The sequence below is a fragment of the Erigeron canadensis genome, chromosome 2 (assembly GCF_010389155.1).
Source record: "Erigeron canadensis isolate Cc75 chromosome 2, C_canadensis_v1, whole genome shotgun sequence".
In the NCBI taxonomy this organism is placed as follows: Eukaryota; Viridiplantae; Streptophyta; class Magnoliopsida; order Asterales; family Asteraceae; genus Erigeron; species Erigeron canadensis.
The window spans coordinates 28,820,053-28,834,316 of NC_057762.1; the positions used below are offsets into that span (position 1 = coordinate 28,820,053).

The following is a 14,264-nucleotide window of genomic DNA, read 5'->3' on the forward strand; positions in this document are numbered from 1 at the left end:
CCCCCAACACCCCACACGTGACTTGCACGTGAGGGGTAAAGATGTAATATCGCGTTTCTTAATTACTTAAATGACACCTAACGTTTTGCACGATATTGCTTGTTTCATACCTAATGTTTCTTAATTACTTAAATGGTACCTAATGTTTAATTATTAATTTTTTTAATTTTTTTATTTTCAAAGGTAAATTACGCTTTAAGCCAATGTGTTAAAAACTGGTATTTTAGTCATACTAGTGTGAAAAAATTTCTGGTATTATAGGTATTACCGGAAATACCGGCTGGTCCGACTATTTTTAATCTGTTTTATTTTTCTTTCATAAAAGTTTTCCAAAACTTTTTACAATTTAACGAAAATAGTCAAAATGTACTTATAATCCACTCAAAAATAATATTAAATAAGTTATCATAGCAAAATATAAGTTTAAAGTTCACAAATAACCAAAAATAGCAACAAAGTATCATAAAAACAATTTTAAAAAATTTCAAATTTTCTTTTTCAAAAATACCGGAAATACCGCAATGGTAATACCGGAATATTCCAGGAATACCAAAAGTACCGGTCAGTATTTACTGCGAAACGAGTTTAAAGCAATGTTTTAAATACTGGTAAATACCGGCCGATATTTCTGGTATTCCTGGATATTTCTGGTATTATCATTGCGGTATTCCCAATATTTCAAAAAGAAAACTTGAGTTTTTTATAAAATTATTTTTATGATACTTTATTGCTATTTTTGGTTATTTGTAAACTTTAAACTTATTTTTTTGTTATGAAAAACCTATTTGGTATTATTGCACGATATAAAGTATTTTTTGACCCAAGCTTTGTCCTGGGAAACCAGACCGTCCGTACAGGCTGTTTTTGGGAGGTGTTTGTAAACTGCTTGCGGCACATGTGATACAGATTCTGGTCATATTCGGGATCGTGAGTGCCACAATGGGTCCCTTGTTTCTGATCCTACGCAAGCTGAAGCCGCTGAGGATATCCACAGAAGATGAGACAGCGGATATGGATATGGCAAGACACGGTGGGTTCGCATACGTGTATCACGACGAAGGATCGGACGATCCCAAATTAGTTGGAGGTGGCCTCCCTATGAGGAAGATTGAACCAGCTTCCTCTGCAACATTACCATAATAATCGACTTCAATTCATGCTTGTCTTAGTTCTTTATAAGTTTTTGTTTCTATTAAAGGTACTTTTGTTATTTGCTTCAGGATGATTTCCATAACGGATAGAACACCTACTGGTCGGAAATCAAGAAATTTAACTACTTTTACCGATAAAATCCAATTTATTACTGTTCCTATTCCGATCTGACCGGACGGTTCACGCGGTTCAGATACAGGAATTAGACGGGGGCTATTGGATCGGAAATCTTGATAATACCGGTCCGGCCACGGTCTGATCAGTTGGGTCGCCCGGTTTAAAAACCTTTCGGAAGTGACGTAGTGGAGCGGGTGAAGAACGAAAATGAGAAAGACGTGAAGAAAATAAGTCTGATGTAGAAAGAGTCAAATACGTTGCGGTTTCCTTGATTTTCTCCGAGCTTTTATACTTTCACATTTTCCTTTTTTTTTTTTGGGGGGGGGGGGGGGGGGGGGAGGAGTCAGTATATATAGAAAGATATAGATACATCTGTTCATGTATTGCTGTTGTGATCTGTCACATTGTTATTAAGAGAACCCACCTAGCTCCTAAAATTAGCGTGGGGAGGAATTAATTAATAATAGGGGGAATGTCGATGGCGGTGACATGTTCCGTCGATGCACTGGCAACCATGTTTGGAGCCAACACAACAAACGCGATGAGGGCAGCGTCATTGATATGCGATCAGCTGAACAGCGTGTCAATGAGGTTTACTGACACCACCTACGTCGTGGAATCCACATACCTCCTGTTTTTAGCATACCATGTGTTTTCTATGCAGCTTGGGTCTGCCATGCTTTGTGCAGGCTCTGTTCGTGCCAAGAACACCATGAACATCATGCCTACCAATGTCCTCGACGCCGCTGCCGGCGGCTTGTTCTATTACCTCTTTGGCTTCTCTTTCGGCACCCCCTCCAACGGCTTCATTGGCAAACACAACTTCGCCTAGAAAGACATACCTTCCTCTGATTTCTATTACAGCTACCACCTCTACCAGTGGGCCTTTGCCATCGCTGCTGCCGGCATCACCTCGGGATCCATCGCCGAGAAGACCCAGTTCGTCGCCTACTTGATTTATTCCGCTTTGTTGACCGGCTTTGTGTACCTGGTCGTTCCCCACTGGTTTTGGTCTGTTGACGGGTCGGCCAGCGCCCCAAACTTGGATGACTTGTTCCTAGGATTTGGTGTGATCGATTTTGCCGGATCGATTTGGTATGGTTCATATGGTTTGTGGTATTGCTGGCTTGTATGTGCTCGGAATGAGGGCCCGAGGATCGGTCGCTTTGACCACACGGGTCTCTCTATGGCCTTACGAGGCCATAGCGCCTCTCTGGTGGTGCTTGGTACCTTTTTGCTATGGTTTGGATGGTACGGCTTCAACTCGGGTTCTTTTACCAAAATCTTGAGCCCTTACGAGTCTGGCAACTATTATGGGCAATGGAACACAGTAGGCAGGACCACGGTGACCACCACTTTGGTCGGGTGCACTGTTGCCCTGACTACCTTGTTTGGTAAACAGATGATATCAGAACATTGGAATGTAACAAATGCATGCAACGGGCTGTTGAGAGGATTTGCTGCGATCACCGCAGGGTGTTCCGTGGTGGATCCATAGACGGCGATCATCTTTGGGTTCGTGGCTGCCTGTATGTTAACTAGATGTAACATGCTGGCTGAAAAGTTTAAATATGACGATCCTTTAGAAGCTACCCAGTTACATGGTGGGTGCGGGGCATGGGGGATTATATTCACGCCTTTGTTTGCTAGAAAGAAGTACGTAAAGGAGGTCTATCCTGGGAAACCAGACGGTCCATACGGGTTATTTATGGTAGGTGGGGGTAAATTGATGGCGGCACATCCGATACGGATTCTAGTCATATTCGGGTTTGTGAGTGCCACAATGGTCCCCTGTTTCTGATCCTACGCAAGCTGAAGCTGCTGAGGATATCGGGGGAGGATGAGACAGAGGGTATGGATATGACAAGACACGGTGGTTCAAATCCCGGTCCGATTCACCCGGTTCAGTTTTACTTTCAGATCGGGTTCAATCATTTCACAAAATATCCGGTAAAATGTGAACGTTTGAATAGAAAGAGTCAAATACGTAGCATGTTCCTTGATCTCCTCCGAGCTTTTATACTTGGATTGGGTCAATATATATATATATAGAGAGAGAGAGATCTGTCACATTGTTATTAAGAAAGAAAACCCACCTATAGGTAGCTCCTAAAATTAATTAATAATATAATAGGGGGAATGGCGGCGGCGGTGACACAACAAACGCGATGGGGGCGGCACCTTTGATATGCGATCAGCTGAACAGCGTGGCAATGAGGTTTAGCGACACCACCTACGCCGTGGATTCCACATACCTGCTGTTTTCAGCGTACCTTGTGTTTTTTATGCAGCTTGGGTTCGCCATGCTTTGTGCAGGCTCTGTTTGGGCCAAGAACACCATGAACATCATGCTTACCAACGTCCTCGACGCCGCTGCCGGCGGCTTGTTCTATTACCTCTTTGGCTTCGCTTTCGCCTTCGGCACCCCCTCAAACGGCTTCATTGGCAAACACAACTTCGCCTTGAAAGACATCCCTTCCTCTGATTTCGATTACAGCTACTTCCTCTACTAGTGGGCCTTTGCCATCGCCGCTGCCGGCATCACCTCCGGATTCATCGCCGAAAGGACCCAGTTCGTCGCATACTTGATTTATCCCGCTTTCTTGACCGGCTTTGTGTACCCGGTCATTTCCCACTGGTTTTGGTCTGTTGACGGCTGGGCCAGCGCCTCAAACTTGGATGACCTGTTCCTGGGATCTGGTGTGATCGATTTTGCAGGATCTGGTGTGGTTCATATGGTTGGTGGTATTGCTGGCTTGTACGGTGCTCTGATTGAGGGCCCCAGGATTGGTCGCTTTGACCACACGGGTCGCTCCGTGGCCTTACGAGTCCATAACGCCTCTCTGGTGGTGCTTGGTACCTTTTTGCTATGGTTTGGATGGTACGGCTTCAACCCCGTTTCTTTTACCAAAATCTTGATCCCTTATGAATTTGGCAACTACTACGGGCAATGGAGCGCGGTAGGCAGGACCGCGGTGACCACCACTTTGGCCGAGTGCACTGCTGCCCTGACTACCTTGTTTGGTAAACGGATGATATCAGTACATTGGAATGTAACAGATGTATGCAACGGCCTGCTGGGGGGATTTGCTGCCATCACCGCGGGGTGTTCCGTGGTAGATCCGTAGGCGGCAATCATCTGTGGGTTTGTGGTCGCCTGTGTGTTGACAGGATGTAACATGCTGGCTGAAAAGTTCAAATATGACGATCCTTTAGAAGCTGCCCAGTTACATGGTGGGTGCGGGGCATGGGGGATTATATTCACGGCCTTGTTTGCTAGAAAGAAGAACGTAAACGAGGTCTATCTTGGGAAACCAGACGGTCCGTACGAGTTGTTTATGGTAGGTGGGGGTAAACTGATGGCGGCACATGTGATGCAGATTCTGGTCATATTCGGGTTTGTGAGTGCCACAATGGTCCCTTGTTTCTGATCCTACGCAAGCTGAAGCTGCTGAGGATATCGGGGGAAGATGAGACTGCGGGTATGGATATGACAAGACACGGTGGATTCGCATACGTGTATCACGACGAAGGATCGGATGATCCCAAATTAGTTTGAGGCGACCTCCCTATGAGGAAGATTAAACCAGCTTCATCTGCAACATAACCATGATAATCGACTTCAATTCATGTTTGTCTTAGTTCTTTATAATTTTTAAGGGGTTGTTTGGTTGATTGGAATTCAAAGGAAGTCAATGGAATTGGAATTCAAATTCCATACCTTACCTTGTTTGGGTTGCTTATGGAAGGAAAGTGAATTTAAAACAATCCTCTAAATTCCATGAGATGTAGAATTTAGAATTCCTTCACATATGTGATGTAAAGTTTTAAATTCCTTCGGAATTCACAGTGTAGACCAAAACACCCTTTCTTTCATCACCATCAGTCACCACTAGCCCTTGCTTCCTCATCTTTATCGTCACACTTCCATCACCACCACACCCTCTGGCGACCTCACACCATCGTTACCATTACTTTACATTTAACCGAGACACTACTCCCAACAACTCTCATGGAACAACATAAGCAAATCGCATCAGATCTATAAAACGATGGTTACCTAAAAGAGAGAAATTTGTTGACCAACTACCTCCTGCGACCCTTGCTTGGGATTTCCGGCTACCGCCGTCGCCGTCACTGCTTAATATTTCTGGCAGCCTATACAAACTCCATGAGGGTTTTTTTGTGTTATACAAATAAACAATATTATGCTTGTTTGGATTAGAAAATGAGATCTGTGTATAGATCCATTAAATAATGAGAATTTGAAAGGGAAAATAAATTCAAGAAAGGAGTTTGGAGAATGGAGATATGCGAGGAAGTAATGACAGTATCTAGAATTTGGATTGACTTTTTCCTATTAATTGTACTGTGCATACACATATATTAATCGGTGCAAGTAGAATGTTGTATTACTAGCTAATCAACCCGGGTGATTACCCGGACATGAGTATCAAAATATAAAGGGATTAGTACCCCATAATGTAAACAACTTTACACAAATTGTTATAGTGTGTATCAAACTTTAATTTTGTGTATTGTATGTAATGAACTTTCAAATCCTGTGCATTGTATGTATTCAACCAATCAAAACTTGACAAGTGGCAGCTTATATGGTTGCCACATATACTCGGATACACACAATGCACAAGATTTGAAAGTTTATTACATACAATACATGTGATTGAAGTTCGATACACATTATAACTATTCGTGTAAAGTTGTTTACATTCTAAAATGCTAATCCCAAATATAAAAAACTTTTTTTTATTATTTGAATAGTCTTAAGCCAATTACAACTTCTATGTTCCACATCTTCATACTCAAGCTAATCTAACTTGATAATAAATAGTCGCCCCCATTAATGTTATTATCGCATAATGTAAATAACCCACAAGTGCTTTTGTTCGACCAACCATAGCATTTATTCAATTCAATAATCATGAAGAAACAATAGGACACATCTTGAAGATCCATAAATACTCTGAAAAGTAATACATGCAGTAGCCAAACAATCTAACGAAACAATATAAAAGTTAAAACAGATCTCGATCATCATATTTAACCACTTTTGATGAACCTGAAGGCAGTGTTTTCATTGCTTAAATCACTACTTGTAAATGTAGTTATATAAAAAAAATTGTGTTAATATGTGCTTTGAACAGCCTGCCCACCACCACAATCTACCCCAAAACTTCTTAGATGGAATAAAATTGCACCAACTAAACTTAACATTATCACCTTGAGATGTGTTGTTAACTCCATACCAACCACCATTATCTAACCCTTGGAAACATTGATACACCTTTATCATATGGTCCAGTTTGTAACATTGCTGAAGAAACAGAAAACCACCTCTTCTCGGTCATTATTCTGTGGTTGCTGCCATCTAGAATCTAATTAAAAAATGGTGGACAGTCTCTGACCAACCTGAAGGGAATGCTCTTGATTATTACGTAGGCTGACTTTGCAGACCATCACCTTCAAAATCTTATGCATCTGATGTACTAACCCAAACATCAATTTGGATGCTACAAAAATACCATAATGAAATCTGTTAGCTACCAAGTTAGAGACTCTGCTTGGCAATATCATCCCACTTTCATATAATTGGGTCTATATATGAAAAACTTTTAAAAAATTAAAAACAAAAACCTTAAGACCAGATTGTATAAAAGACTAAAATTTAACGCCGCCAACCCATTCTTTACATATCCAACGATGGTTCAGCCTCCCTAAATCTGTAAAGTAGGAAAAAAAAAAGATCCTCAAACAAGTTTATTAAGTAAAAAACATGGATGCCATCTATTATCATAATCATTGTTAATGAAGTTTGTGCAATAAGTTGTAAATGGGAAAGATGTCGTATTAGCATTATCACTTTTTTTTTTAATTTTTTTTCTTGTTAATGAAATTTTGTTTTGGAAAGACTCATTGTTAATGAAGTGAATTAACTTCTTTTTGTTAGTCAAAGAATGAAAGACAATAACATTGCCAAATCCATAGGCTTCATTAGTCATATTGAGGCGAGTGTAATCGATAATGAGATTTATATCCAACATACATAATAGAATACGACGTACCTATGCAACTCTATGTTGTATTTGCTTACTTTTAGTCGTTAGTAATTATAAAGTATATTTAGTACAATTATGCAAATAAAGATGCTACTCAACGGAAAAGCAAAATTGTCAAGTAAGCATATTGTAGAGTTCAATGTATTCTTCCTTCAATATTTTTGAAAAAAAAGTTGACAACAGAAACCATATAGATCCTGTATTCATGCCTTATCTACCATTATATTATATTAAAGGTATAAATGAATATTACATATACCCCTACTTAGCAAACTCATAAAGAAGCATACCATTATCAGTCCCAACATCAATTACGCTCCAAGCTGCTTAATGTTTTTCCTCTAGTCTGACATGCTCAGATGCATCATAATCATTGTGACTATGAAAATGTCTTTGATCAATGTCTGTGCATAATCCTTTTGTCTAGGAAGCAACCATTTCTATGACATATGCACCAAACTTGCAAATAAATATAACTTTTTTTGCAATAGACTAAACAAATACAACATCATCCGTACGTCTGCAAGACAAAATTCCCTTTAAGAAGCTCGAACTACAGTCAACAAATAAAACATAGAAGATTAAATATGAAGGCAATAGGAAGGACTAATTAAGGAGCCTATATATCATTATGTCCTTATGATCATATTTCTCATACATTGTAAGTAACATGTAAACCTAAGTAGACTATAGTAAGCAAACAGATCATCTATAATCAATTAATATATAAAAATAAGTGACTTTTTGAACCATACATGATGTTCAATTTCATAACATTTTATCAAACACCTTGTGTGTGTCCAACAAAACTCATACAACTTAATAGCAATAAATCTATAGTTGCTTTATTTTCTCATTTTGATTGTGAAAATTTTAGACAAATGCTTAAAGTGGTGATAAGATGTCTTAAAAAAGTTAATATATTTAAGAAACACAATACAATATTAAATATAAACATACCTCGGAATAAACTCGGGTTGAAATTGTATATCTTAGATTCCATCGATTTTTTCTATAGAAAAACTTCATCAAATTTTGAAATAAAAGAAAAACAAAATTGAGAGAGAAAACGCATTTGGATTACAATTTAATTTAAACTTTTGATTTTTTTGTTGTTTTAATGCAGCCTCATTATCGAGTTCTGACTATACCTAGATTGAAATAAAAGTATTTCAATACAGATTATATACATGATACCTTTGAATATATGTGGAAGTAATACAATGGATTAAAACTTGTATTATGTATTTAGGTATAAAGGTAGATTAATGAAGGAAAAAAAAAAAGAAAAAGAAAGAAGAACCGTAGATGAGAACTTTTTGGTGGGTAATTTTGAAAACACATAGTTCAGCTGTCACGTGGCACTTTGTGAAGGTATCTGTTATTGGGATTATCTTTTATTAGAAAAGAAGATTTTATTTTTTTTACTATAATTAATTGTATACATAAAAAGTTGTAAATATTTAATAAAAGGGTAATCTTGTCATTTGCTATATTTACAATCAACTGAATTCCATTGAATTCTGTCAACCAAATATACAACATATTTTAAAACTTTCAGATTTCAATTTCCTCAACTTCAAATTCCTTTCACAAATTCCAATTCCTTTAAAAACATTATGTAAACCAAACGCCTCCTAAGTGTTTGTTTGTTGGTATTTGCTGCCCCTTTTAATTAATTATTGGATTGTATTCATGTTTAGTCTTTTTTTACAAAGTTTTTTTTGTTTCTATTAAACGTACTTTTGTTATTTGCTTCAGGATGATTTCCATAAGTTAGGTTGCTATTTGTTGCTAGTTTTAATTATTAGATTCATGTTTAGGCTTGTTCGTACAGAGTTCTACTGGCCGGGTTTTCAAGTCATTATATATATATATATATATTGTCACCGATGAGTTGAGTTTCTATTTGATATTGGTCATTGGATTGAAATTTGTTTTGATCCTAACCGTATAAATTGTTCCATTTAAAAAGGAGTGTTTGTTATATGGATAATTTAAACGTGGGTTAATGTATTTACGGCCATCACCATACATTAAATAACTAAATTCCTTTTCTTCAGCAAAAGTTTTATTTTGAAATGGATAGATATGATAATGAATAGAAGTGATTCAAGCATGTGCACTGGTGACCAAGTCTTCTGCTTCCACTAAAATACGACTTAGCAGCTAAGTTATGTTGATAGAGTCTTAGTTTGTTGGGGTTATTTACGTTCTTTCGGCCTTAATTCCGGTCTGTATTTTTATTGTATTTCAAAATGTGTGTGTATATAACAATAGATATATATAAACTTGAAAGTGTGTTCATTTCACTTTGCATTATTCATAACAAAATTAACAAATGACATCTTAATCCAACACGAGTTTGTGGAACAAAAATATGAAGACGACGAGTATAATTCGTGGCCAAAACGGCCATCACCATCATGTCGTAATTTCTCTTCTTCTTCTTTTTCCAACAATAAACACTTCGTTGCAGGTGATTGAGCATACTGTCGTGTATATGTTATTGTTTTACATGTTGATCATTTATTGGATGTGGGTTTTGACGGTTTATCGTTGGAGTGGATGAAAAATCATTAACTGAAGTACAGATGCATTATCTTCATTTGCCAAGGTATCCGAAGGTAAATGCATTAAAATGGTGAAATCTTGAAGTATATTTTGTTCGTTTTGGTTCGCCATGTGTGAGATGAAAATTTTCGGTGACAAACCACACATAGAAACAACAGGATTTAGAGTAAATAATTATAGGCTAGGGGTGATTTGGGCTAATGGGTAACCGTAGCTAGTAGGTTAGGTTCAATACCATTTACATTGGGTGTTACGTACATTACGGTACATATTGTATGCTCTTTAATAAGATAGACATTTTGTTGATTTATGTATTTTAACTAACGTGTTTCAACTTGCAAAATTATGATCTTTTTCTTTCAATTGGATTGATTATCTGCTTATTTGATTTTACTCTTTTGTTTATTTTGTACATTTCTTATGATCAGGGGTCTTGTCGTATTGATTTTGGGATGTTTTGATATTTACAGGCACATGTTTTTAAAACAACATCGGTTTCAATCATACAATAGATCTTCGTATGCTCGCCTACCGTATTTGTAGCATGTACTATATTTGTAGCATGTGTTCTTGAAAGTAGAAACAACTAAAAGACGTCATTACGTCCATGCATACGTACGTTTGGCGAACCAAACAGATATCCCAACTGATTTCATGTTATATGCTTGCAATACTCAATTCCGGAGACTGATTACACGACTAGCTATCATTTTTGTTTCTTTAACGTTCATTTTTTATTCTCCATGATTCGACCAGCAGTGCAAGGAGTACATGCTGATTGCTGATCACTAATCATTTTTGTGCATTCTTATCGATTTTGCAATAATGACCATATTACTATTGTACTCGTAATATTTAATCATATGTAAGTAGTAAATGTTTTAGTTACGAAACATATTGCATGCACTTCATGAATGTAGTACGAAGGAAATGATCAAATAGATGAAAATATTAAGAATGCATTTGTGACTAATTTTGTATATTTGAATTATTCATGGAGGCAAATTAAGTAGACTGGACTGGGTCAATTTAATAAGTTATAATTAGTTTGAAAAAATTAATAGTATGATCATGTAATATTGTTTTTAATTGCATTGCTGAAAGCTTTTAGTAGATACAAAGTATTTTACTAGGATTTGATAAGAACGTACGGACCGGGAAATTTTTCTCGTATTAATTTAATGGTATAGTCATAGGTTTTTTTTTTTTAAATATGAATTATTCGCAGTGAATGGTGTTGATAAATATAAAGGATTACATTCCAACGGTATGAACCTCTTCAAAGTGACACAGTTACACAACTACTTCTTTTCATACGTAATACCTCAAGCTATTGCATTAAACATTAATGATTTCATACACAATTTTATATATTAGCCGTTTATTTTAATCATTAGAATTTTTTATTTTATTTTTTGGATAATCTACATATTTATATATATATTTTTTAACTATGTTTAGATCAATATTAACTTTTCACTTTTGTTCCTTGACTATTATGATTTATTTCATGTTTTTTCTGTTTGGTTTTTTTTAATTTGTTGTTTAATGAGATATATAGATTTATTTTAATAATCGTTACCTGAGTTAAGCACTGATATTTTACCGGTTGTTATTTGCTTCACAAGTCTGTTTTGCAAAAAACTAAATTTTTTATGATTTCCGTTACTTTTCGATCATCAATATGTCTGACCACATATATTATTTGCTTTTTAACTTTATCCATGAGCTCAAAGTTTCACATAATTATTTTGGGAATTGATGCTAACTATCTCCATTCTCCAAGAGTTTTTTTAATTTATTTAAATAATTGTAGATTCTTATCCCATAAATTAGTTACTCAAGTTTTCAAAACGAGGTCAAATGAATTTATTTTTTTTAACCAAATATAAACAACTCATTTTATAATTTACAAAGCAACGCCCATTTTATATTTACAATACAATAGCCAATTTGCCATCTTGATGAAGCTTGTTTACACTAAAAACCAACAACTCTCAATTTCAAGGTAAAGGCACCGTCCATTTCACAGTGTTGTTGATGCAATTGTTCGCAATAACAAGCACTCATCAGATAAAAAGCAGCCTCCTCCAGCGATACAGCCACCTCCGGTGGCATATCCTACTCCGGCCACCCTTCAGATCAACTTTTCATCGGTTCAAATCCGGGTCCGATTCACCCGGTTCAGTTTTACTTTCAGACCGGGTTCAATCATTTCACAAAATATCCGTTAAAATGTGAACGTTTGAATTGAAAGAGTCAAATACTTATCGGTTTCCTTGATTTCCTCCGAGCTTTTATACTTAGACTTTTTTTTTTTTGGGTCAATATATATAGAGATAGAGAGAGATCTGTCACATTGTTTTGTTATTAAGAAAGAAAACCCACCTACCTAAAATTAATTAATAATATAATAGGGGGAATGGCGGCGGCGACGTGTTCTGCCGATGCACTGGCAACCATGTTTGGAGGCAACACAACAAACGCGATGGGGGCGGCATCTTTGATATGTGATCAGCTGAACAGCGTGGCAACGAGGTTCACCGACACCACCTATGCCGTGGATTCCACATACCTGCTGTTTTCAGCGTACCTTGTGTTTTCTATGCAGCTTGGGTTCGCCATGCTTTGTGCAGGCTCTGTTCGGGCCAAGAACACCATGAACATCATGCTTACCAACGTCCTCGACGCCGCTGCCGGCGGCTTGTTCTATTACCTCTTTGGCTTCGCTTTCGCCTTCGGCACCCCCTCCAACGGCTTCATTGGCAAACACAACTTCGCCTTGAAAGACATCCCTTCCTCTGATTTCGATTACAGCTACTTCCTCTACCAGTGGGCCTTTGCCATCGCCGCTGCCGGCATCACCTCCGGATCCATCGCCGAAAGGACCCAGTTCGTCGCCTACTTGATTTATTCCGCTTTCTTGACCGGCTTTGTGTACCCGGTCGTTTCCCACTGGTTCTGGTCTGTTGACGGCTGGGCCAGCGCCTCAAACTTGGATGACCTGTTCCTGGGATCTGGTGTGATCGATTTTGCGGGATCTGGTGTGGTTCATATGGTTGGTGGCATTGCTGGCTTGTACGGTGCTCTGATTGAGGGCCCCAGGATTGGTCGGTTTGACCACACGGGTCGCTCCGTGGCCTTACGAGGCCATAGCGCCTCTCTGGTGGTGCTTGGTACCTTTTTGCTATGGTTTGGATGGTACGGCTTCAACCCCGGTTCTTTTACCAAAATCTTGAGCCCTTACGAGTCTGGCAACTACTACGGGCAATGGAGCGCCGTAGGTAGGACCGCGGTGACCACCACTTTGGCCGGGTGCACTGCTGCCCTGACTACCTTGTTTGGTAAACGGATGATATCAGGACATTGGAATGTAACAGATGTATGCAACGGCCTGCTGGGGGGATTTGCTGCCATCACCGCTGGGTGTTCCGTGGTGGATCCGTGGGCGGCGATCATCTGTGGGTTTGTGGCCGCCTGTGTGTTGACAGGATGTAACATGTTGGCTGAAAAGTTCAAATATGACGATCCTTTAGAAGCTGCCCAGTTACATGGTGGGTGCGGGGCATGGGGGATTATATTCACGGCCTTGTTTGCTAGAAAGAAGTACGTAAACGAGGTCTATCCTGGGAAACCAGACCGTCCGTACGGGCTGTTTATGGGAGGTGGGGGTAAACTGCTGGCGGCACATGTGATACAGATTCTGGTCATATTTGGGTTCGTGAGTGCCACAATGGGTCCCCTGTTTCTGATCCTACGCAAGCTGAAGCTGCTGAGGATATCGGCGGAAGATGAGACAGCGGGTATGGATATGACAAGACACGGTGGATTCGCATACGTGTATCACGACGAAGGATCGGACGATCCCAAATTAGTTGGAGGTGGCCTCCCTATGAGGAAGATTGAACCAGCTTCATCTGCAACATTACCATAATAATCGGCTTCAATTCATGCTTGTTATAGTTCTTTATAAGTTTTTGTTTCTATTAAACGTACTTTTGTTATTTGCTTCAGGATGATTTCCATAAGTTAGGTTGCTATTTGTTGCTAGTTTTAATTATTGGATTCATGTTTAGGCTTGTTCGTACAAAGTTCTACTGGCCGGGTTTTCAAGTCATTGTTATTTGCTTCACAAGTCTGTATTGCAAAAACTAAAATTATTATGATTTCCATAACTATTCGATCATCAACATGTCTGACCACATATAATACATATATTATATTTGCTACTTCGATGCTGAGTTACATATATTTACTTCTTTTGTAAATGTGAATTCTTGTGTTTTTTAACTTTATCCATGAGCTCAAAGTTTCACATAATTTTTTTGGGAATTGATGCTAACT

At 38.3% G+C, this 14,264-nt stretch overlaps 1 protein-coding gene, 1 long non-coding RNA gene and 2 pseudogenes across 2 annotated transcripts; 3 read left to right on the forward strand and 1 right to left on the reverse strand.

Moving 5' to 3' along the window:
- Positions 1 to 1,741: 1,741 nt before the first annotated feature.
- Positions 1,742 to 3,321, forward strand: LOC122588038 (annotated as a pseudogene).
- A 101-nt stretch (positions 3,322 to 3,422) lies between these two features.
- Positions 3,423 to 4,876, forward strand: LOC122589655 (annotated as a pseudogene).
- A 1,429-nt stretch (positions 4,877 to 6,305) lies between these two features.
- On the reverse strand, positions 6,306 to 7,924 carry LOC122590312. The gene is made up of 3 exons (XR_006322461.1): positions 7,637 to 7,924; positions 6,925 to 7,010; positions 6,306 to 6,800 (listed from the first exon to the last, which is right to left on the reverse strand). It is a non-coding gene; the product is annotated as an uncharacterized LOC122590312 (long non-coding RNA).
- A 3,981-nt stretch (positions 7,925 to 11,905) lies between these two features.
- LOC122588557 (ammonium transporter 1 member 1-like) lies at positions 11,906 to 13,933 on the forward strand. The gene has a single exon (XM_043760693.1). The coding sequence runs from the start codon at positions 12,343 to 12,345 to the stop codon at positions 13,852 to 13,854; it is 1,512 nt and encodes a 503-aa protein (XP_043616628.1). The 5' UTR covers positions 11,906 to 12,342; the 3' UTR covers positions 13,855 to 13,933.
- The last annotated feature ends 331 nt before the right edge of the window (positions 13,934 to 14,264 follow it).